Source organism: Delphinus delphis, chromosome 16 (assembly GCF_949987515.2).
Source record: "Delphinus delphis chromosome 16, mDelDel1.2, whole genome shotgun sequence".
Classification (NCBI taxonomy): Eukaryota; Metazoa; Chordata; class Mammalia; order Artiodactyla; family Delphinidae; genus Delphinus; species Delphinus delphis.
The window spans coordinates 11,935,719-11,958,440 of record NC_082698.1 but is presented as its reverse complement, the minus strand read 5'-3'; the positions used below and the strand labels follow the sequence as shown (position 1 = coordinate 11,958,440).

The following is a 22,722-nucleotide window of genomic DNA, read 5'->3' as shown; positions in this document are numbered from 1 at the left end:
ATAAAGTTAGTCTGATAAACTTAAAAAAGAATAGCAGGAAGAATTCTGGAGAACTCAGATTTTTTTGATACTAACATATTGTGTATCTTCCTGTTCTATTAAAGGATATTTCCCTAAAAACAAAAGAAATCTTCACCAACCTGGCTCCATTTTCAGAAGTTTCGGATGATGGAGAAAAGCGAGTGCTCAATTATGAGGCACTAAAGCAAAGACGATTTCCACCAGCAACAGAAAACTTCCTCTACCACCTAGCAGCCGCGGAACAAATGCTGAAAATCTGATGGTGGGACAGAATGTATCACTACTGATAACTGATCTAAAGCCCTAGCACCATGATTATCCATTAACTGTAAAATACTGGAAATAACAAAGAAAATGTTATATTTTTAATGATTTATTTGAAAGCATTGCAATTTGACCTGAAAAAGCACTGAAACACATACGAAAACACTTCCGATTTCCTCCTATCTGATTAATTTCATGCCTACTCTCAATGTTTACAAAGTGCTGTAACCACCTATATATATAACATTATAAAACAGCCTGATGTCCTGGAGTAAGAGCAGAACAGCTCTGTCAAGTTCTCCTGCAAATCACAGCAAATGCGAAAGCCTTCATTATTATAAGTTCCAGTTTGTCTCAGTGTGTAACCACAAACTAATGGTTTATTTTCAGAAAGCTGCCTGAAATTGTGCTTTGTATTCTTCTAGGAAGAACTTTAATTCCTCATGAGGAACTCTACTTTGAGCCAAACTACTAAGTTTTCTGCAGAACCGTCTAGAAGATCATTCAAAAGACCCTGCAGTTGCACTTTCTTGTAAAAGAATTTTTTTTTTCCTTAGCCTTTGAACATTTTGCCTATAGTATGAGGGTTCTGCATAGATTTTATACTGGAGTAGACAACTTAATGATCCATATTTATACTGTTGCAGAGGTAAGCATTTGGCAAACTTAAGCCATTAGTACTCTTTAATTAACCCAGTTGCTAGCAATATTCTTTTGAAAAAGATGCCAGTCCTTATGTAGTAGAGTAAAAGAAGAAAGCCCATTTGGAATATAAATGTCCCTATGGCTGAAACAGCAGCCTTATGTAATTGGTGAGAGAGTGTGAGAATTAACTTCTTGTAAAGGCCAAAACCAGAGAATGTCTTCAAACAACATCAGTAAAAATAATTTGGCCACGTATGAAGATAACCGTTCTCTGTTTAGTTAGGTAACTTTTTCATAACTGGAGACCTAAAAATTGCAAAATAAGCATGGGGGTCTAAATTATGTTCTTCTTCTTATATGTGTTCATATTCATTATGAAAGGTTATTTTTCACTCAGTACTGTTGTCCTTAGAAATCTTACCCAGAAAAATGTTTGCAAAAAAGCTTGTCTTTATTGGATCGTTCATTTGTTCCCGGTGTTAGACATTTGTTAGGGAAAAAATTTTAAAAATAGCCCCTCCTTGGGTGGGGGCAGGGGAGGATTTGAAATGAGATGATGTTTACTGAGGCCAACAATTGAAAATTAAATCTGCACTTTATGAGAATGAATACTAACATCATTTTTGCCCGTGTTTTTTTTGTATGACTCTATTAGCTAATGATCAAAGTTGTTAAAATGACAAATTTATGATACAGAAATAAAATATTTTGATACTCGGCAGTTTTAGGCATATGAAAAATTGTGCCCTCTTTCTCTAATTCTCCCCACCCCAAACAAACAAAAGAAAAAACCCTTTTTTAAAAGTCAACTGCAAACCCACCGGGGAATTATCCAAAGACCGATTTGAAAGTTAGGCAGTCTGGTTCCTTCCACCACTGGCTCAGCCCTTCTCTCTCTGCCCGGCCCTCCTCCACCCCGCACTTCCTGGAGCTGACTGTAAGGTCCAAGTGCCTTCTCTGAAAAGATGCTCTCACATTACTACTCAGTTATCTGTCAGTGGCTGAACCTCCACTTGGAGCCGTTGCACATTTTGTTACGTTTGTTTAGTATAAGCCTGTGGCTACATGGAGCTGACTGATAGATCACTTTTACTGATTTTGTCCTTTTAGGCTGTGTGAAACATCTTTTACCCAATTTGGAGACAACTGTCATTGTGGCCTAGGGAAAACTGAAAGCCACAGGTGCATTCTTAGAGGACTTGGGGCAGGGTGTGTTGGAAACAGCCCTCCATCCAGTACACATACGTTTGGGTACCTACTCTACACCGTGGACTGCGTATCCTGGGGCTTCCTTGATGCCCAAGACAACAGTTCCTGCTATCAAGGTGCACAGTCTATGGGCACATAGCTTCAGCAAACGGGATTGCACGCGGTGTGGCAAGTGCTAGGCATGATACGAGCACTATGGGAACACACTGGAAGGGCACCTAGTTCAGTTCTGTGAATCCTGGAAGGCTTCCTGGAGAAGAGTGATTGACGTCCAAGTCAGACCTGAAGCACAGGGAGGAGTTAGCCCAGAACAGAGGGAACAGCTGGTGGGAAGGCCAGAGAAGAGAGACCACAGCACATCTGAGGAACTGGATGTCAGTCCAGAGTGAGGAGAGGGAGTGGCAAGAGATGAATAAGGTAAAGGCTCCCGCCTGCCATGGCGAGGAATTTGGACTTGATCCTGATGTACTGGGAAGCCATTTAAGGCTTTTAAGCAGGTGTGGTTTCGAAGAGCGGGCTGGAGATGGACTGATGAGCGACACCAGCAGGGGATATGCTGTTGGGCCGGGCAGTGGACGCGGAGGGGTGAGTTCTAGAGACTTAACAGACTCAGCCCAATAGTGCTGAATGGGGTGGGGCGATGGGGGAGTAAGGCCGAGGCCAGTGATCCTGTCTGACGAAACTGGTATGTGGTGGTGCCGTTCCCTGAGGTTAGGAGGGGAAGATGGTCTCAAGTGGACATCCAGATGGCGAAGCGCAGGGGGCCGCTGGACGTGGGCCTGTTGGGCAGGGGAGAGCAAGCCCCACGACAGGCCCGCACAGGGGGCAGTGGCAGTATGGCCAGCATCTGTGGGGGCACGGATGACGGCAGTCTCAGCAGTGGAGGGCGGGGTGGAAACAGTGAGGGTAGAAAACTCTCTGAAAAAGTCCGGCTACAAAGGGGGGGTTTTGCTTTTTGCATGAGGCAGGTGACTCAAGCAGTTGAAATGCTACGGAGAAGGAGCAGAGCGGGGAGGCTGGAGCCAGAGGGGCAGAGGAGGCCGCAGAGCAAAGGCCCTGAGCAAACAGGAAGGGTCGGGCTCAAGCCCAGGGCACAGCTGACTTTGCACGGAGGAGGGGAGGCCGGCATGTGTGGAGGGAGGTCAGCAGGTTTGGAGCCAGGAGGCCAATAGCCTTGGCTTTCACAGTGGAGGAGGAGACAGGGTCACCTGCCAATGAGGAGAAAGAAGCAGCTGGGCAGCAGCTGGCAAAGATTTTAAGCAGCTGTCTAACAGGAGTAAGCTGAGAAGGGACACAAGATTGCTTTGGGGGTTGGAGGCCTTCATTGGCTCCCCACATGTACACCTCGAGATGGGCCATCAGTTTAATGCTGTGCCTTGGGCACGTGGGCATTGGTGGACCTTTCTCCTTTGTTTTCCAATACTCAACTTTAGAAAAGTTTACTAGTAAGTTCACAGTATCCTTTCACAGGCTGACGAATAGAAAACTGAATCTTACATCACACATTCATCCCCTCAGCAACCCCGTGTGGTGGGTTAGACAGGACAGCCCCCGTTTCTCTCCTTCCACCCAAGCTTGTTTAACCCTAGGCACGATCAGCCTCAAAACAGTCTTGGCATGCGTAATCGGAAGCCATCCTGTTGGTGCAGACACCTCTGGGGGTTCCAGGACTCTCCTGGCAGGGTTGTCCAAACTGAAACCCTGGAGGAAGGTTTTCACGCAGGTACCAAACAAATTCACCTAAAACTCACCCCTACACCCCTCTGTTATAGAAGAGTTCTGTTTCTTCTGTTGCAGACTGAATTTCCTTTTCAAGCTCACTGCACTGTATCTAAAACACAAAGTTAAATTCTTAATATTCACATTAAGACATCTTCTTGCCTTAGAAGCCAAGTTTAAAAAAAAAAACAACACAATTTCAGAAAGCATCTATTTCATATAACCTTTTCAGTGATGTCTAATCAATAACAAAGAAACATTAACCTAACTTCTTAAAAACTTTCTTTTAGAAAATTTCAAATATAAACAAATGCTGTGGCCTATGTAATGTCCAAGGAGGTGCCCTGGGCAGGGGCCTGGCAGAATCCCTCTTAGCCTTGGGCTCTCTCTGCAAACCACCCTAGGCAGGACAGGACCACCATTCAGCTACGTCATGCCCACCTTGGACCAACAAGGTATTTTAAAAGTCCAGCAAATGCCAAGACTTGCTTGGCGGGGTTTGGGGACAGGGGGGTGACAGCCAAGAACTGCTAGAAATTGATATCTGCTACATCAATAACGTCCTTGATACCAGCAACAAGGCTCTGCAGAGGTACTATGATCATCATGTCTTTAATAGAAACTAAGCCTCAGAGAGTTTAAGCAGATTGACCAGGGTCATGGAAGAGCTGGGAATCTGAGTCCAGGCAGTCTGACGCACCATAGATCATCATGGTCTATAGAACAGCAGCCACTAGCTGCATGTGAGCACGTAAGATTAAATTAAACTAGATTAAAATTTCAGTTCTTTAGTCACACTAGCCACGTTTCAAGCGCTCAACAGCCGCATGTGATAAGAGGCTACACACACTGGACAACACAGATATAAAACATTTCCATCACTGCGGAAAGTTCCATTGGGTGGGGTGTCGCTATAGTATATTATGAAGTATTTAAAATATCTCAAAGGTCTTCTTTTAACGTCCCAGAAACATGCTTCAGATATACAGTTAAGAAACACAGAATCCAAAACTGTACAAGTGACCTGGGAGATGGGATTATGCATAAATAATGTTACTTTGTTTTATACTTTTGAAAATTTCGCAGATTTTTTAGGAGAATAATTTATTTCACTCTGATAACGAGGGGAAGAAAGAGATATATATTCTTAGAGGAAGTCGAAGGGGGACACTTACCCGTCCAATCTGTGGGAATACACTGAAAGAAACTGGCACCATGAGTCCCATGACAAGGATAGTACAAGAAAGCTTTAGGGTCCACAGTGACCACGGACACTGCAGGAAAAACTGGGTCCTGTAAGAGACAAGGTACCAGGGCTTTTTTTAGAGGTCAGCCCTCTGCTCGAATGGTGTCCAATTGTCTTGCCAGCAGCTGCAGGCCCAGACTTGGTTCCCACTTGCCCCACAAACAGGCGATACTAGCAGCTGCACCCACAGAGCACTCACTACACGTCAGGCCCGGGTCAAGCACTTCACACGCATTTGCTCATTAGATCCTCCCATGACCCTGTGAGGTTTGTGTTATCATCATACCCTTCACACGAACAAGAGGCTGCAGCCACAGACCGTGTAAGTCCCTTGTCAAAAATCTCCGAATTCTTAAAAGTGAGAGGTCAGATTCTAGAGCCTGTGCTCTCCCCTGGGCTACACTGACACGGATGTGACATTCTGACCATGACCTTTGAGAGTGTGGGAAGAAGGTGCAAGAAGCCCAGCCTGGGAGTCAGAGACCTGGGGTCCTGGGGTCCGGCTGGGGCTCGGCCACTGACAGACTGTGTGCTCTTGGGCAAGTCACTTTCCCCTTCTGAGCCTTGAGTTTTTTCATACGTAAAATGAAAGGGTTGAGTCGGAAGAGCCAAGGTGGTCACTCCAGCTTGGACACCATCATAGCTGTGGGATGACATGAGGTCCTTCCAGGCACCCAAGGCCCACTGGGAAATGAGGACCATCTCTCCTCACCAGACAGCAGGTGCCACTGTGCAGGCCTCAGGGGACGAACCGCAGGACCCCAGCTTTTCCAGAAGCCCCCACTCTGAGGCCAGCCAGAGAGGTTCAGGAAGACCCCAACCCAACAGAAGTCCCCACACCCACCTAGCTGGATCAACCACGGGAAGTAACAGTTGCCTCTGCCCAGGACACTGCTACTTCCTGAAATGTGCTCCTTGTGTGGTCCTAGCAGGGACTTCCGAGCTCACCACCTGGACAGAGCAGACTGGTTCAGCACCAGACAGGTGACCCCTCTTGGGCCAACAGAATCCTTCCTTGGGAGTTTGTGAACTGAGTGGAAGACATTCCCTGCCCCTAAACCCCCAGGGTTTGCTGTGTTTTTCTCTCTCATCAGGACACTGTGAGGATATGAGCTGGGAGGTGGCTACAGTCACGTCCCTCAACATGAAGAAGCCAGTGTGTGGTGGGAGAGAAGGAAGACAACACCCACGAAGGAGAAGAGAGGACCGTCCTGCACCAGAGCTTCTGATCAGCTGCCACAGGCAGCGTACCCTGACCGTACCCAATATCTAAACCAACGCAGCTCCCTTCTGCCCTAAGCTACTCACTGCAAGTGGGGCCTCTCATACTGGCTGATCCCAGGCTCTCCTCCTAACAGGCCATGTCTCGCTTCTCAAAAGGGATGGCAGTCTACTGATTCTGGGCCACTTAAGCTAATTTAACACATGCTTGGAATGAAGGGGGAAAAAGAGGCTTGAGCAATATTCATAGCATATCAGAGCTGGGAGAACCCGCAAATCATCCACACTCATCATTCTAGAAGCGAGGAATTGAGCCTCAGCAGGTGCCGGGACATGCCCAGGAGCAGATGTAACTGAGGACAGGGCCTGGGCGAGATTCCAGGTTTGCTGGAATGTGCACATCGGGATTTGCACATCTGCCCTAAATCAATCCTACTATCTTAACTGTGATGAAGCGTGTTTAGAAGGAAGATTCCTGAAGCAACTTATTCCCACCTCTCCAACCAGGTTCAGTACTTGACCAGTTTTATACAATTTTGATTGTTAAAATGTTTATTCCTACCTGGGGAGATGAGCATACCTCTTACCTTTTAAAAAAGTATGAGAAGACTTCAGGGATAAAAGCTGAGGTCCCAAACAGCACAACTCTGGATGTTGCTGTGTCTTTAACGGCCTAGTGGAAATGAAAAGAAAGCAGCTTAGCACGTGGAGTAAGACAGTTTGCAGGCATCTTGCAACTCACAACAGAGGCCGGCAAACAGCAGCTCTCCCTTCTCTCTTAGAAAAACAATGCACATGCAAAAGGTGAAGGCAGCGCCTGACGTGCACGCGTACAGAGGATGCCTGGGGTTGGTGCCAGAGGAACCAGAGACGGGATTTACCTCCCTGACTCCACAGTGGTCTCCATCACTCCCCCAAACCACCCCAAATAAAATACCAAGCACAAGCAAAAGCAGCTTACGGACAAATCCTTACTTAGAACCAGATGGCAGTCCGTTTGATGGAAATGCTGGACTGGACTTGCCACTGAGGACCGCTCCATGTTTTCCTTCCAGTCCAGGACTCTGCCACCGGCCTTCCTCTCCTGAACAGGCCCTCCAAGTTATTCCCACCCCTTCCAGTGGAGGAAGGCCAGCTGCGAGTGCAGTGGTGTGGCATCACACCCACATGTAGCATGAATATGTCTTCCTGTATGCACCCATCTTTTGCTTGTGTAATTAACAATGTGCTATAAAATTTTATTTTGCGTAAACACGTATGTACATTTCCTACCATGTTGTCATCTTTTCTAGAATATACGTTACTCTCTATATTGAACATTTAAACATATGATTGACTGTATGGGTTATATGCACAATATCATGTGTACTCAAGAGCAATGTCAGAGACTTTCAAGGGAAATTTCTGACTATAGATGACACTTGCATGTGAACTTCAGAACCCAAGCCCTGGATAAGACACAGCTCCACACACAGCACCGCTCAGCGTAAGCTGGACAGGCACTCTCCCCACCATTCGCTCCCCTGAACTCTGTTCTGTGCACTTCTGTCCTCCCATAACCCCAGGACCCTGTGACCCTGGGGCTACAGCCCGCTGTCTGGGCTCCTCTGCTGTACCCAGCAGGCCTGTTCTCTGCTTAGGACACTAACGCTCAGCTCACCCGATCCTCTGCGGGAATGTCCTTCCCCCACGAGGACAGAGGGCGCCAAGAAGGGTGGCTTTTAAAATAAACTTTCAGGAATACAAGATAAAGTTGTTTGACTCCAGGAGGAGAAAAGTGGCTGCGGAGCATGCTGTGTTTCAACGTCAGTGAGGCGAGGCCAGCCTCACTCCATTTGTCTCGTGTGGAAGAGAAGACATTCCAGACCAGACACCGGTCATGAGGAGACGCTGCAAGACGCGTGACAGCTTGCAACTGAGTAGCTGACAAGGCCAGGCCAAGGAAAACAGCACGGACTAGGCTCCTGAAATCTGATCAAAGGTGCCCTATTACAATCAGATATTGCTGGTTACGCAGTTTCTGAAATTTTAGCCAAAGAAAATAAACCTTTCGGTGACAGGGAAGTGATAAAAGAATGCTTACGCACGGTCGCAGACACTTTATTCTTAAGAGAAAGATAAACACTTAAAAAAGAGCAGACCATCAAACCTTTCTTTTACCCTAAATTGGCCTTCATGCAAAAAAGGAAGTTTCTCTCGATGAGCTGGGCTAGATAAGTGGGTAGCTAGCAGGGCCCGAGGCTGCCTCCCCGCCCCCAGCCCCTGGAGAAGAGGGATGCTGACTGGTGAGGGTGTGGGTCTCCAGAGCCCAGCACAGCGCCCAGTAGGGAGGAGGTGCTGAGGAACAACTTGTAGATTAAACATTTGCTGTCACTCTTCTCTCCAGCTCTGTGAACAGTTCACAACGATACCCATGCCCTGCACTTAAATTTGAGTTGAAGAGAAATGCAAACATATATCCACACAAAGAGTCGTACATAAATGGTCAGAGCAGCATCACATGTAATAGCAAAAAACTGGACACAATCCCAGTATCTATTGCCTGGGGAGTGGACAAGCAAAACGTGGTACAGCCATACAATGGAACACTGGTCAGCAATAAAAAGCCACACACCACTGATGCCTTAAAAGTTGGACGGACCTCAAAAGTCAAAGAATCCCTACACAAAAAGACTGTATGATTCACTTGTATGAAACTTCTAGAAAAGGTAAAACTATGACGATATAAAGCAGATCAGGGGACTTCCCTGGTGGCACAGTGGTTAAGAATCCGCCTGCCAATGCAGGGGACACAGGTTCGAGCCCTGGTCTGGAAAGATCCCACATGCCATGGAGCAACTAAGCCCGTGCGCCACAACTACTGAGCCTGCACTCGAGAGCCCGTGAGCCACAACTACTGGGCCCGTAGCCACAACTACTGAAGCCTGCGTGCCTAGAGCCCGTGCTCTGCAACAAGAGAAGCCGCCGCAATGAGAGCCCACACACCGCAACGGAGAGCAGCCCCCACTCGCCGCAACTAGAGAAAGCCCGCATGCAGCAACGAAGACCCAATGCAGCCAAAAACAAATAAATAAATAAATTTTAAAGCAGATCAGTGTTTTCCTGGGGTTGGGGCTGGGAGGGGGAGTGATGGTACATGGGCACATGAAAAATTTTTAGGGTGATGAAAATCTTCTAAAATCGGACTGTGGTGATGGTTGCACAACTGTTTGAATTTACTAAAATTCCTGAAACTGTACTCTTACAATGAATTTTATACTATGTAAATTTCTCCTCAAGCTATTTAAAGATGTTTCTTTAGGGTGATTCTTTTTTTGTTTTGAATTTTATTTTATTTATTTTTTATACAGCAGGTTCTTATTAGTTATCTATTTTATACATATTAGTGTATACATGTCAATCCCAATCTCCCAATTCATCCCACCACTACCCCACCACCACCACTTTCCCCCCTTGGTGTCCATACGTTTGTGCTCTACATCTGTGTCTCTATTTCTGCCCTGCAAACTGGTCCACCTGTACCATTTTTCTAGATCCCACATATATGCGTTAACATACAATATTTGTTTTTCTCTTTCTGACTTACTCTGTATGACAGTCTGCAAGTCCACCCACATCTCTACAAATGACCCAATTTCGTTCCTTTTTATGGCTGAGTAATATTCCATTGTATATATGTGCCACATCTTCTTCATCCATTCATCTCTTGATGGGCATTTAGGTTGCTTCCATGTCCTGGCTATTGTAAATAGTGCTGCAATGAACACTGGGGTGCATGTGTCTTTTTCAATTATGGTATTCTCCGGGTATGTGCCCAGTAATGGGATTGCTGGATCATGTGGTAATTCAATTTTTAGTTTTTTAAGGAACCTCCCTACTGTTCTCCATAGTGGCTGTATCAATTTACATTCCCACCAACAGTGCAAGAGGGTTCCCTTTTCTCCACACCCTCTCCAGCATTTGTTGTTTGTAGCCTGTAACTGATTTCTAATCTCATAGCATTGTGGCCAGAAAAGATGCTTGATATGATTTCAATTTTCTTAAATTTACCTAGGCTTGATTTGTGATCCAAGATGTGACCTATCCTGGAGAATGTTCCGTGTGCACTTGAGAAGCAAGTGTAATCTGCTGTTTTTGGATGGAATGTCCTATAAATATCAATTAAATCTATCTGGTCTATTGTATCATTTAAAGCTTGTGTTTCCTCATTAATTTTCTGTCTGAATGATCTGTCCACTGGTGTAAGTGAGGTGTTAAAGTCCCCCACTATTATTGTGTTACTCTTGATTTCTTCTTTTATAGCTGTTAGCAGTTGCCTTACGTATTGAGGTGCTCCTATGTTGGGTGCATATATAATTGTTATATCTTCTTCTTGGATTGATCCCTTGATCATTATGTACTGTCCTTCCCTGTCTCTTGTAACATTCTTTATTTTAAAGTCTACTTTATCTTATATGAGCACTGCTACTCCAGCTTTCTTCTGATTTCCATTTGCATGGAATATCTTTTTCCATCCCCTCACTTTCAGTCTGTATGTGTCCCTATGTCTGAAGTGGGTCTCTTGTAGACAGCATATATATGGGTCTCTTTTTTTGGTATTCATTCAGCGAGCCTGTGTCTTTTGGTTGGAGCACTTAATCCATTCACATTGAAGGTAATTATTTATTTATTTATTTGCAGTACGCGGGCCTCTCACTGTTGTGGCCTCTCCCATTGCAGAGCACAGGCTCCAGGCACGCAGGCTCAGTGGCCATGGCTCACGGGCCCAGCCACTCCGCGGCATGTGGGATCTTCCCAGACTGGGGCATGAACCCGTGTCCCCTGCATCGGCAGGCGGACTCTCAACCACTGCGCCACCAGGGAAGCCCTGAAGGTAATTATTGATATGTATGTTCCTATTACCATTTTCTTAATTGATATGGGTTTATTTTTGTAGGTCCTTTTCTTCTCTTGTGTTTCCTACTTAGAGAATTTCCTTTAGCATTTGTTGTAGAGCTGGTTTGGTGGTGCTGAATTGTCTTAGCTTTTGCTTGTCTGTAAAGCTTTTGATTTCTCTGTCGAGTCTGAATGAGGTCCTTGCCGGGCAGCGTAATCTTGGTTGTAGGTTCTTCCCTTTCATCACTTTCAACATGTTGCGCCACTCCCTTCTGGCTTGTAGAGTTTCTGCTGAGAAATCAGCTGTTAACCTTATGGGAGTTCCTCTGTATGTTATTTGTCGTTTTTCCCTTGTTGCTTTCAATAATTTTTCTTTAATTTTTGTCAATCTGATTACTATGTGTCTCGGTGTGTTTCTCCTTGGGTTTCTCCTGCCTGGGACTCTCTGCGGTTCCTGGACGTGAGTGGCTATTTCCTTTCCCATATTAGGGAAGTTTTCAACTATAATCTCTTCAAATCTCTTTCTTGGGTCCTTTCTCTCTCTCTTCTCCTTCTGGGACCTCTATAATGCGAATGTTGTTGCGTTTAATGTTGTCCCAGAGGTCTCTTAGGCTGTCTTCATTTCTTTTCATTCTTTTTTCTTTATTCTGTTCTGCAGCAGTGAATTCCACCATTCTGTCTTCCAGGTCACTTATCCATTCTTCTGCCTCAGTTATTCTGCTATTGATTCCTTCTAGTGTAGTTTTCATTTCAGTTATTGTATTGTTCATCTCTGCTTGTTTGTTCTCTAATTCTTCTAGGTGTTTGTTCTTTAATTCTTCTAGGTCTTTGTTAAACATTTCTTGCATCTTCTCCATCTTTGCCTCCATTCTTTTTCCGAGGTCCTGGATCATCTTCACTATCATTATTCTGAATTCGTTTTCTGGAAGATTGCCTATCTCCACTACATTTAGTTGTTTTTCTGGGGTTTTATCTTGCTCCTTCATCTTGTACCAAGTCCTCTGCCTTTTCATTTTGTCTATATTTCTGTGAATGTGGTTTTCCTTCCACAGGCTGCAGAACTGTAGCTCTTCTTGCTTCTGCTGTCTGCCCTCTGGTGGACCCTTTAGGGTGGATTCTTAAACATAGAACCTTCATTTCCAAAACAAGGTATTTTATTTCTGGCAGCAATTTCTCTCCTGTTACTTGCAATTATGATGTCCCTGTTGTAACTCATTTAGAAAGGCGGCCACTATTTCCAGACCTACTATTAGACGGGCTGGTGGGAATACTGTAGCACGTATCCAGTGGTTTACAATTCAGCTCTGTAAATCGGTGACAGGATTTAGAGTAACATGTTTCACGAGCCAAATAATGATGTATTTACTGATCAACTGAGAGGCCATCTTATCTGACCACCTCTCCCACCAGCATTCTGGGCGGAAGGAGGTCCAGCTGGCTCAGGGAGCCCCCTTGAACGCAGACACTTTGAGAGGCCCAGCTACTCTCTTTGCTTTGTGAGCAACTGCCTCACGTTACAGTTCTTTAGCTAACGTCACTTCACTGAGATCAAAAAAGATCTCACTTCCCGAAAGGTTTTTTTTTTTTTAAAGTCTATACCCCAAATGAAACCATAGACTACTGCAGGTTCTTTGAGCTGAATGCAGACAGAAGCTACTGTGTTGGATTGAGCAAAAGAGTAAACTATTTAACAATAAGAAGTCTTAGAAATGGAGGCCTTTTAGAGGAGTTTTAGGTCAGAGCATTGGATTTCCTCAGGCCATTCTTGAGAGCAGACTGGTCCTTAAAGATGAAGACTCTAAGAAAATCCACTGGGAGGTGGACACGGAGGGCTTCTCTTAAACCCAGAGACATGTGCACTGACTTCCCCGAGTACAGAGCAGGCTGGGAGGGCAGATGCTGAGCTTGGAGGACAAGATCTCACCTTCAGACAGGGGCCAAACATTTGGTGGACGTCCATCTGTGACCCATCTTAGGGGTCAGTTTGGCTGGGATGTAGTTCCCAGGTATTTAATCAAACACAACCGAGGTGTTGCTGTGATTAACATCTACAATCAGTTGACTTTAAGTAAAGGAGATTGATTACCCTCCATAGGGTGGATGGACCTCATGCAATCAGTTGGAAAGCCTTCAGAGCAAAATCTGAGGTTTCCCAAAGAAGAAATTCTGCCTCAAGACCACAGCATCAGCTCCTGACTTTCCAGCTTTCAGGCCTGCCCTACACATTCCCAGTGCAAAAACTGCACAAGCCAATTATTTAAAATAAATGTCTTACTATACATATAGATAGGTGATAGATAGATAGGCAGATATCCTATTGGTTCTGTTTCTCTGGAGAACCCAGACTAATGCATCACCTTTTAAACATCAGGGTGGGGCTTCCCTAGTTGCACAGTGGTTAAGAATCCACTTGCCAATGCAGGGGACACGGGTTCGAGCCCTGGTCCAGGAAGATCCCACATGCCGCGGAGCAACTAAGCCTGTACGCCACAACTACTGAGCCTGCGCTCTAGAGCCCGCAAGCCACAACTACTGAGCCCTCATGCCACAGCTACTGAAGCCCACGCACCTAGAGCCCGTGCTCCACAACAAGAGAAGCTACCGCAATGAGAAGCCTGTGCACCACAGAGAAGAGTAGCCCCCGCTCATCACAACTAGAGAAAGTCCACGCACAGCAACGAAGACCCAACACAGCCAAAAATAAAAAATAAATAAAATAAATAAATTTATAAAAAGAAAAAGATCTTACTGCAGAGAACAGATTAAAAATTTTTTTAAATTTAAAAAATAAACATCAGGGTACAAAATGTAAATTCTCTCTCTCAGCATCGTAAGAAAAGACAGATAACAAAAGGTTGAAGGGAGACATGAATTTGTTACCAGCTCTCAAACAGGCAATTCAATTCGTTGCCCAAAAGGCAAGCGGCTTACAGCTCCATCTCGTGTGTCCCCCTACCTTTGTCCCAGCTTTTCTGGAATAGCCTATGACACTGCCTTCCTTGTCCATGACCTCAATTCCTCGCAGGGGCTCCAAACTTCTTGATGCGACCACATTCATTCCACTGAGTTGGGCTGTGGATGTAAAGAAGAAAACACACAACAGAGAGATAAGTGTCGGTCCAATAAAGCACCGTCTTTTCAAGTGTCATGCCTGTTTCTTTGATGGTTGCGCTTCCTGATCCTCGGGTGGTACTGGGCCAAACAAGCTCTCCTCTGGGCTGTGGGGTAGGGTCAGAATTGCTGGGCTCTCAGTCTTGGATCCTGACCACAAACTAGCACCAGGTTCTGACACCCCGACAGGATTCCCAGAGAAACCCTGGGGTCCTTGAAATACGCCTACCTGCTTTGCTGAAGCTGTTTTTTTGTTTTTTTATGTTTCTTTAGCCGCGCCACGTGGAAAGTGGGATCCTAGTTCCCTGATCAGGGATCGAACCTGTGCCCCTTGCAGTGGAAGTGCAGTCTTAACCACTGGACCACTGCGCAAATCCCTACTGAAGCTGGTTTGACCAAGTTTCTGTAACATAATTTCCCAAAGTTTACCACTGACATAATTCTGCTAACTCTTCAAGCTGCTATGTTTCCCAAACCCAAATGTGGAGCGTGAACTAGTGAACTTGCAGGCTGGCAAACTTAAAACAATTGCTTAATATCTCTGTCACTCCCTTGGAGTCAGACCACTGGGTTGGAATCCCCTAGACCACCACTTTCTCCCTGTGAAACCCCAGAAAACTTCCCTAACCTCCCCTTGACTCAGTCTCCTCATCTGTAAATGGGAATAATAACATTACCTACCCCTAAGTTGTTGTCAAGATTAAATGAAATAATACATGGACAGGGCTTGTACAGGGTCTTTCAAATGTAATTTGCGCTTCCAGGTTTGTGTTCACCCTTGGACAACTAAAGGAGTATCTACAGAGAAAGTGTCACCTCTCAAACCAAAGACCTAATTTGGGCCTGGGGGCACCGGCAAGATGCAAACAGCGGCCCTCATCAGCTACAGTGTGGCCCAGGGACTTGGGTATCCCCGAAGATGGAGGGAGGCTCCCTGCTTACCAAGAATGACGACAGGAATGACGTTTCTGCTCAAAATGCTATTCAGTGAAAATCTTACTTGGAGCAAACGAGGGAATAACTAGAAAATAGGAGAGAAAAATCATTACTGCACGGGACCAGCAGAGAGCAGCTAGTGTCAACTTACTTCCTGTTACAGGTCAGACCCCTGCCAAGTGCTCTCCGTGTATTTCTTGTTTTAATTCCTGCAACACTGACATGTTCTCCCTGATCATCAGAGGAACTCTTGGAGACTTAAGAGAGGTAACAGAACTTGTCCAGAGTCACTAAGCCATTAAAAATTTGAGCCAAGATGTGAACCCAGGCTTACTGGACTCTGAAATCGACATCTTCTCCTATTAGTATCCTGACATCTAAAGCAATACACAATTTGTGTAACATGTTTATAAACATGAATAAATTTTTTTTTTTTTTTTGGCCGTGCCGCGCTGCGTGTGGGATCTTAGTTTCCTGACCAGGAATCGAACCCACAGCTCCTGCAGTGGAAGCGCAGAGTCTTAACCACTGGCCCGCCAGGGAAGTCCCCTGAATTAATTTGTTTTTAAAGATAACAGTACTGAGCCCATGCCTAGAAACCTGGAACATAATCACACAATTTTGGGGCGACAGGATTACAGACGACTTTTATTTTCTTCCTTGTGTCTTAATCACACTTTCTAAATTAAGTTAGAACGTAAAATTTTGATTCTGAGGAATAAAAGAGATTCGACAGATTTCTAAAATACACACTCCAAAAAAGGTGGATGAAGCAATCACTCCTGCGCCTACTAAGATACTCTCATGGGGGCGACGATCCTAGGGAAAAACAAAAGTTCATAGTTAGCAAATACCAGAGTTTTACCCAGGAAAGATAATTAAACACACAAAATCGCCAAAAGAAACAATATGAAATTGCATACCCTCTGGGCCTCATAATACTCACATAACTTGCATTTCCATTGACAATGTTGAAGACTGTACTGTACGTGTAGAAGGAAACCTGCAGGAAGACAGAGGCTAACATGTCACATTCTGGTTTCAAGCACAAAACATTCAATAATTATGAAATAGAAAGAGTTGCTACCTGAGGTAAAATCATGGACTTTAGACTTTTTACTGGCAGCATTGACAAAAATACCTGTAAAGAAAATAAAGCAGATACAGACTACTATATATATTATAAAATAAACAGATAAACAAGGACCTACTGTGTAGCACAGGAAACTAGATTCTATGTCCTGTAATAACCTACAATGGAAAAGAATCTGAAAAAGAATAGGTATATATGTATAACTGAATCACTTTGCTGTAACCCTGAAACACTGTAAATCAACTATACTCCAATTAAATAAATAAATAAAAAAGAAAATAAAGCAGAGTTGTGAGTGTCTGGGGGGAGGGAGGGCTTGTGGAGCAAAGAACTTGCCCAGGGAGACGCAGACCTGAGACCCCAGGAGCAGGGAAAGTAGAGGAAGGTGCGATGCAGGGGGCTAGTGGGCAGTGGACAGGTGATGTTGGATGGGCACCCACGGGCACTGGGAGCCCCTGGGTGCCTCACAGTGGTCCCCATCTCCAGGCAACTGAGCTGGGCAGCTAAGAAGCAGCACCTGCAGGGGCAGAGGGGTGCTGTCACTTGGTGAGAGCACCTCGTGAGAGCCAAGGTGGACGGCCTCGCTGGGGGCGATTCCGGTTTCCAGGGGAGGGCCTGAATGAAGGGGAGGGCTTGCGGGGAGAAGGTGACAGCCAGTGACATGGGCTTGTGCCAGGGAGCACATCTTAACTCATCAGTCTGCTCCACAGCACTTTGCACGCTAGGTGTTCAGAGAAAGGATTACCTATGACACTGTGGACCTCAAGAGGCCCTGGTGCCCGGGGGGGATATGTGGGAGTGGGGTGGGGAGTGGACAAGGGTCGGAGGTGCAGGGTCCTAACCATCTATCAGGCAGTCACGGGACAGAGGTCCAGAGCTGGAGGACACCAGCCACTGAGCTTAGGAGATGGGGGGACATCTTCCTAGGCCCCAGCTTCAGAGCGGTGAGCGGCAGCTTACTCACCATGGGCGCCGTGAAAGGCAGGAGAGCTGGCAAAAAAGACAAGAGGGTCAGTGACAGCAGAGAGAGTGGAAAACCACCCACCCAAAAACCTCTTCTCAGGCCGAATGAAGGCATGGACGTCAAAGGGTATTTTTTACACATGCTGTTTTGTTCCTAATAAAAATAATAGCTGTGCACGTGGCAGAACTTTAAATCAGTGCAGCAGAGCTAGATCTGACCAGGCTCCTGCCCAATGAAGGTAAGTGGTCCCTTATTCCAAGTCCTTGTTCGCCCTTCCACATGAATTCAATACATCTGTGACACTGGGACTTAGAATAAGACACATATACTTGCTCTTCATCCCTGCTCCTGGCACACAGCCTAAAATCCTTGAAATTTCCTAAGTGAGAAGGGCGATAAAGGTGAAAGGAGTGTCTCTTATTCTTCATAACAAGCCCCTTTCAACCACACCTGAGATAATGTCAATGCAGTGACCCTGGGAAAGCACCTAAGGAAGGGGGCTGGTTGCCAGGGGAACCAAACACTTGACCAGAGGGAGGCAAGGTTTTCTAAAGGTCACAAACCACTCTGAAAATGAGAATCAACTCACCTGCAGGTCGAAAAGGACCAGGGATCAGCTTGCTACTGTCAGGATGCACTGTTGACTTCAGAAGGGTGAACACAAAGGTGAGTGTGATGTTTGGTTTTGTTACCTTAGGCTAAAAATTAGGACGGGGCAGAAACTTACGAGACTTCTCTTCCAAGCTTCTTGTACCTAAAAAGAGAAAAACCAGGCAATAGCTTTTAATGGTGGCTTAGCAGCCAATCTCCTCTACAGTCTCATTTCTGGTGCCATGTTTGCTCCACCTCTCACAGGCTGGAGGGCAAACTGCTCTCTACCACACGGACTGAACAAATCAAAACAAGTGAGTCAAATGAATCAAACGAATGAACTGACAGGAAGCAAAGAGAAGATCCACATGAAAATGACCAAAGCATTAAAAAGCCCCAAGTCTCTAACCGAGGAGAGGCCAACACCTAACTCGTCCCTCGGGCGAGTCCCTGAGCGCAGCAAGCCTCCCTGGCTCAGAGCAGAGTGAACTGTGTGCAGACCACGCCATTAGCCAAGTCACTTTTAACAGAGCCAGGCTGCGAGCTCAGAGGCCCCAACAAGTTCCCAGAAAAACCAAGTTAAATGTGTGAGCTTGGGCTTCCCTGGTGGCGCAGTGGTTGACAGTCCGCCTGCCGATGCAGGGGACACGGGTTCGTGCTCCGGTCCGGGAGGATCCCACATGCCGCGGAGCGGCTGGGCCCGTGAGCCATGGCTGCTGAGCCTGCGCGTCCGGAGCCTGTGCTCCGCAACGGGAGAGGCCACAACAGTGAGAGGCCCCCGTACCGCAAAAAAAAAAAAAAAGTGTGCGCTTTCCGCAGGCTGCCTTGAGGGACTGATGTCTGTGGCCTCCGGAAAGCCCCGTACACTGCAAGGTAGATAACAAACACTTGGTTTGAGTCTTTGGGCAGGACTATAACCTCGCTGCCTCCAGTAGGAAGTAGGTTCTGACTCTGGAGGCCTGCCTGAATTCTGGAATTTGCCATGGGGCTCCAGGAATCAGCTACAGAGAATCCTCACAACAGATATTGCAACTGCAAATATCTGTTGCACAGGAGGAACCCTATGCCTTTTCTTCTTAATACCAGTCCCTAACACTAGTAACTAATATTAATCTGGTTTACGAGAAGGAATCCTACCTACATTTAAAAAGCTAACCCAACTGGACAGTGTTTACAATGGCAAAATCCCACCTGATTTCAGACCATGCAAGTAAAATCACCTAAAGGCAACCTCACTCAGCCTTGAGCCAGGCACACCTGGGAATAAGAGCCGTACCCTTTTGTCCTCCAGGTCACTTCCGGATGCATCTTCGTGTGTTAACAATAGCTGCCTTGATTTTTCTATTTTTTCCTACAATCGGAGATAAGGAAATCAAGCAATGATCTCAACACTGTTCCGATTTACCCACAGATTTAAGAAGCGCATGTTCACTCACACCTGATTTTAATTTTAAAGCAACGTGGAGCTAAGGCTCTGTACTCCCTGAGTTTCCATTAGATAGTCCTGTGTGTCATTCAGATTCAGACCACCCAGCTTTTTTTTTTTTTAATTTTTATTTATTTATGTTTTGGCCACACCTCGCGGCATATGGGATCTTCGTTCCCCAACCAGGGACTGAACCCGTACCCCCTGCACTGGAAGCTCCTTAACCACTGGACCACCGGGGAAGTCCCCCACCCTGCTTCTTAGACAGCTCCAGCGGCTTACCCCACTGCTGCTGCCACCTGCCCCATCTCCTCCACCGGTTCCTCTCTGACTGTCACCATCCTCCTGGCTACACAGGTCAGAAACCTGGAAGTCCCTTCTCTCTCTCTCTCATACCCACATCTAATCAGTTCAGTCTTATTTTCTCTCTTCTTTTTTACTTAATCTGAGAAAAAAAATTAAACAAGGAAATTTAAAAAATGATTACATACAATCCCTTCACCCAGAATTAACAACTGTGAACATTCGGTTATATTTGTTTCTAATTTTTTCCTCCAAAAGATCCATCACCCCCAGTCTCAATTTCCCCTCCATGCTATCAGAGGCGACCACTATTATGAATTCAAGGTATAAACTTCCAGTCCATTGTTTATATTTGTACGTACATGAATACATGTATCCATAAAACAAATATGTAGTTTTGGTTTTTTATGTTGTAATTTGCATAAATGCTGTACTATATGCATCTTGCTTTCTTTACAAAACATCATGGATACCATGCTTTTCCATTTAACATCACACATATCATATGTTTCCACTTCATATCATAGGTCGATCACCAGATCATCATTTTTAACAGCTAATCAGTATTCCACTGCATGAATATACTACATTATATTTCTCTATTTCCCTACCGATGGGCATTCAGCTTGTTTCTTGTTTTTCTCTATTGTAAACAAGACTATATGGAACATTTGAGCACAAGGACAGGATCATCCCTGTGGATCTGGCCCCGAGGGTCATTGCTGGTGACAGGGTCTCTCCTCCTCCTCATCACTCAGCCACAGCTAGTTCAAACTCTCATCTTTTACGTGGACAGCTGAGCCATCCATCCCCGGAACTGCTCTCAGTCTGGTCCCTTCTGGTTACTCACCACCTGGCTAGGTACAAACCCCCCTCATCTGAATGACACACAAGGACCTTCAAGAAGTGCTTGGTTCACCTGAATTAAAATAAAAGCCCCAGTAGGACTTCCGTGACAGTCCAGTGGCTAAGACTCCACGCTTCCACTGCAGGGGACACGGGTTCGATCCCTGGTCAGGGAACTAAGACCCCACATGCTGTGCAGCGCAGCAGAAAAAAAGGAAAACAAAACCCTAGTAACTGGGTGACCTGGCCCACCTGGCCCCCCCTCCCCCATTTTGCTTACAGTCCGCTCTTCCTGACATTTCCTCCCTGGCCCGCCCTCCCTCCCTCCCTGCCTTCTCTAAACAACCTCCCCCAATTCCTTGCTATACCTTTTGCCCTCAGAACCCTAGGTCAAGGTCTGCAACTAGCTTTGCCGGTCTGTTCTCCATTACCAGGGAGGTTTGTCTGGATCCCCTTTGTTACTACCTGTTGAATAGACGTCTGCTTTTATGTACCACCCTTCCAATCCAACAAGCTCATTCGCAAGGAATAAAAACATGATAATATATATGGATTCTGTTATCTCAGCTGCTTTCAAAAGGGACACACAGTCTTCACGTTTCAGAATAAAATGTGAAATTCACTATCTCTGAAAACAAGAAAATACTTACAATTGAAACGACCAAATTTGTAGGATCCAATAATTCTGTCCACTGAAGAAATCGTTGAATAAAAGACTTAAGAGGGGCAAGAGCACCAGAGAGGTTAATGGCAGCAGAAAAACCAAGATACATGGTAATAAGAGCAGTCGACATTATTTTTGAGAACCTAATAGGGCCTTCCTCTTGCAGCATCTCCTGGAATCCTCACAACAACCCCATCTTACAGGTGAGGCAACTGAGGCTTCCAAGGACTCACGAATGGATTCAAGGAAACCCAACCAGGAAATGACCCAATGGCCTGTGCTCTTAACCACTCCAATATCAAAGTGCTCTTGAGGGTTAAAAGCCCAGACTTTGGGGTCAAATGGGCCTATGTTGACACCCCACATATGACCTTGAAGCACTACCTAGAAAGGTCTCAGAATCTGTTTCTTCACCCTCCTGCAGTGGTTATAAGGCTTAACTCTAGTCATAAAGAACCAGACACCCCAGTGAAGGCTCAATAAAGGCAGTTCACATATGGAGAAAGCAGGCATGGTTTGCTCCTAAAAGTCCCCAAATTTTGCAGTGGTTTCAGCTTTGACGCCTGGCTCTGCCAGGACACCTTGAGTACCCTGTCCTTCCTCAACGTCCCCACCTAAGAGAACCAGGCTAGGCTCTACTTTAGGTAAAGGCTGAAAGAGAACACTCTAGAACTGTACTGTCCAATTAGCCACACGTGGCCAGGCCAAATTGAGATGTGCTGTATGTGTAAAAACATACACGGGATTTCGAAGACTTCTTACAGAAAAGGAGGTAAAATACCTCATTCATAATTTTCTATATCGACGACATGTTGAAATGTTAATATCTGTTGGGCTAAATGCAATATATTATTAAAATTTAAATTTTAAAAGCCGCGTTTTTTAATGTGGCTACTAGAAAATTTGGAATTACCTATGCATCTCCCATCCTATTTCTACTGGACAGCGCCGCCCAGCCCCACTCTGAGATGGGGCCCAGGTTACTTTCCGGCCATGGCGGCTTCCCGCAGCCCCGAGTCTCACTGTCCGGTGGCTGAGCCTACAGACTCGGGGAAGCTGGGGCCTCCTGGGAGGACCTGTTCCTCTCCAACCTGATGCCCTGCAACAGCTTAGGCAGCGGAAGGCAGACCCCTGAGTGGTGGGGAGTGACTCCTCAGTTCGTGCGATCTGCAGGGGGATACTGTGCGACCCTCGCTTGCGAGGCCTGGGGCAGAGGCCACGCACGGTAAGAGCCATGGCCGTCGGCATCCGGCACACTTGGGTTTCCTTCGTCCCCTCCCGGGGTCTGAAATGGGAAGGCGGGTGCTGCGACCACGTGGCCTGCCCAAGGTCACCGCGGCCAGCGGCGACTCCACGCCGCGCGGCCCACGCCCTCCCCGTCCCCAGACGCGCCAGGCCCGGGCCGTACTTGGCGTTCGGTGATCCAGAAGCGCACGTTGGGCTCCATGCGGGCTGCGGCGCTGCTGCACCCTAGGAGCCGCCCATCCCCCGCGCTTCTTCCTCCAGCTGCTCCTCTTCCTGAGACCTACGAGCTGCCGGGAAAGGCCGCGGCCGCCTGGCCCGGCGCGGAGGAGGAGCCGGGCGGCGA

At 46.2% G+C, this 22,722-nt stretch overlaps 2 protein-coding genes across 7 annotated transcripts in view; one reads left to right on the top strand and one right to left on the bottom strand.

Annotated features, from left to right (window-relative positions):
- The window catches only part of DENND10 (DENN domain containing 10), an 18,125-nt gene extending 16,724 nt beyond the window's left edge, over window positions 1–1,401 (top strand). For both annotated transcript variants that reach the window (XM_060033984.1, XM_060033985.1), the window contains one exon: window positions 105–1,401. In XM_060033984.1, the coding sequence (XP_059889967.1) occupies window positions 105–281 (177 nt within the window). In that variant the 3' untranslated portion in view covers window positions 282–1,401. The remainder of the gene's footprint in view (window positions 1–104) is intronic.
- Window positions 1–22,722, bottom strand: part of SFXN4 (sideroflexin 4) — a 24,405-nt gene extending 1,683 nt beyond the window's left edge. Inside the window, exons 1-14 of one of the 5 annotated variants that reach the window (XM_060033989.1) lie at window positions 21,121–22,527; window positions 19,172–19,246; window positions 18,032–18,058; window positions 17,894–17,948; window positions 17,305–17,330; window positions 16,335–16,388; window positions 16,194–16,250; window positions 16,001–16,066; window positions 15,254–15,332; window positions 14,157–14,272; window positions 6,913–6,998; window positions 5,034–5,151; window positions 3,891–3,970; window positions 148–277 (exon numbers count right to left, since the gene is read on the bottom strand). In XM_060033989.1, the coding sequence (XP_059889972.1) occupies window positions 3,893–3,970; window positions 5,034–5,151; window positions 6,913–6,998; window positions 14,157–14,272; window positions 15,254–15,332; window positions 16,001–16,066; window positions 16,194–16,250; window positions 16,335–16,388; window positions 17,305–17,330; window positions 17,894–17,948; window positions 18,032–18,058; window positions 19,172–19,246; window positions 21,121–21,303 (1,020 nt within the window). In that variant the 5' untranslated portion in view covers window positions 21,304–22,527 and the 3' untranslated portion in view covers window positions 148–277; window positions 3,891–3,892. The other 4 variants (XM_060033991.1, XM_060033988.1, XM_060033987.1 and 1 more) reach the window with 4 other exon arrangements.